The 2,063-nt window shown below is 49.4% G+C and overlaps 1 protein-coding gene across 1 annotated transcript in view; it reads right to left on the minus strand.

Annotated features, from left to right (window-relative positions):
• Positions 1 to 2,063, minus strand: part of lamb2 (laminin subunit beta 2) — a 45,736-nt gene that overhangs the window by 22,384 nt on the left and 21,289 nt on the right. The window contains exons 14-17 of the mRNA XM_015404362.1: positions 1,769 to 1,896; positions 1,557 to 1,689; positions 1,292 to 1,484; positions 1,069 to 1,212 (exon numbers count right to left, since the gene is read on the minus strand). Of these exons, the coding sequence (XP_015259848.1) occupies positions 1,069 to 1,212; positions 1,292 to 1,484; positions 1,557 to 1,689; positions 1,769 to 1,896 (598 nt within the window). The remainder of the gene's footprint in view (positions 1 to 1,068; positions 1,213 to 1,291; positions 1,485 to 1,556; positions 1,690 to 1,768; positions 1,897 to 2,063) is intronic.

Consider the following 2,063-nt stretch of genomic DNA (forward strand, 5'->3'; position numbering starts at 1 on the left):
GACGTTTGTCATTGGTTAGGCGACGTTTGTCATTGGTTAGGCAACGTTCGTCACTGACATTGTCCTGCAGCTCCTACACACCTGAAACAAAAGGGCACCAGAGACCTGACCTTTGAAGAATAAAACAATAATAGAACTGAACTTTATTGATCTCACATTGGATAAATTTACCTCTGCATTTAACCCCTCCCCTTGGGGAGCAGGGGGCTGCCATCATGCGGCGCCCGGGGAGCAATAAAGGGTTACGAGTCTCGCTTAGAGAGCCAGAGTGGCAGTCTGTGGGAGTGGGTTTCGAACTCACAACTTCAGAATTCCAAGCTGTATGCCCTCATCACTAGGCCACCACATCCCAAGAAGGGATCCATCAACAGCTGGAAGACGGAGGCGGCCAAGGACCGACATTTCCTACCTGTTTAAACATAAACTTCAACGGTGTTCATTGGATCTTAAGAGAAAGCAGCACCGTGCAGCGGGACGGTGGCAGAGCAACACAGAAGAAAAGGAAAATCATTTTTAGTTTCTAAGTAAAAGCTGGACTTTGACTGAGAACATCCTTTGATATGAATGTTCCGCTCAATCTTCGGCCATTTTCCGAGTTTTCTTCCCATCAGCTTCCCCATCCCAGGTAAGGCACCGCATCCCCTCAGCATACTTCTGCCACCACCATATTTTTACTGCTTCATGGGAAGTTTGTGGTGATGTCGAAGCTTTGGTCTGAGTTTTAAATGTATTTCTTCTAGACACTGTTCAAAAAATCCAGAGTAATGAGAGCAGATGTTTTCTGATGGACTTTGGAGGAAAAAGTTTTCCTCGTTATGTTTGCATTTTCTCTATATTTAGGTGATGGATGAAAAGTGTAATGACCAAAAGCGTTGGATCCTCTGTGTTCTTTGTCAAACATCTGATGCCGTAGAACAGCTGGACTGTTGGTGTGGAGCTGTCCCTTTAAATATGCTAGTTTTAACCTTTGCAGAGGACGGACCAGTTTGTCTAACAGTAAAATCCCAGTGAACCAGGCTGAGGTCAGTGGTTGGGAAGAGAGCAGCAGAGGTTAAAGGACTTGCTCACCTATGCAGCCTGACGGCCCGAAGCCATAAGTTCCTGGTGCACATTTGTCACAGCGTCGACCGATGACGTTGGGCCTGCAGCGACACTGGCCCCCCCGGACATCACAAAGGGAGCTGATGGATCCCTGCGGATCACAGTCACAAGCTGTTGGGACAAAAACAGACATAGGAGTCAATTCCAAGCAGTTAAAGTCACCCTTACACCCCCCTCCCCCCTTACGCACCCAGTGCCCCATCGTTGATAATGGCCGACATGCTGTTGATGAGTCTAGCACACGTGTCGCTGATCTGTGGGCGGATCACGCTCCTCGCTCCCTCGTGGCACCGGTACCGCTCAAAGGTCTGCTTCCTGACGTTTGAAGCAAGATCCCCGGAGATAAACATCTCCATGGAAGAGTGACGCGGCATCAGCCCGATCTGGAGCAGAGACGGCCGTTAGAACCAGAGCGGAACACCAACACCACAATCCCAGAGGAGACTTCATCTCACAGAGTCGATGAGGACGACGGCGTAGTCTGTGCCGCTGGGGATGCTGTTAGCATCTTGATAGCGTTTAAACTCAAGGCGAACGCTGTAGGTCACGCCCTTTTCCAAACACACTGGCTGAGGAAGAACCACAAACCTGGGATAGACGGAAACAGAATCCATCAGCATGCAGGCTCACAGGTGTATGAATGAGGATGAGTGAAAGGATCGCACACCTGGCTCCAGCTGGCAGTGAGACGGTGAGCTGGTCATCGTCTGGGATGGTGTTTCCACAGGGGCTGCTGGTGGGAATCGGACCTGGACGGATCACAGTGATCCGCACCTCCTCCCAGTCCCGGGGCATCTGGAGTTATGAGTAAATAATCCTCAAGTGATCAGCCAAGTATTAACACACTACAACAATAAGACATCTATGTATAGATGCTGCTATAGGCTTAGACTGCTGGAGGACATAGGGACCCCTTTTTCATCATTCTGCTTCATTCTATCTCTATTCTCCCACTCTGCAGA

Source organism: Cyprinodon variegatus, unplaced genomic scaffold, assembly GCF_000732505.1.
Source record: "Cyprinodon variegatus isolate N-32 unplaced genomic scaffold, C_variegatus-1.0 Scaffold1709, whole genome shotgun sequence".
In the NCBI taxonomy this organism is placed as follows: Eukaryota; Metazoa; Chordata; class Actinopteri; order Cyprinodontiformes; family Cyprinodontidae; genus Cyprinodon; species Cyprinodon variegatus.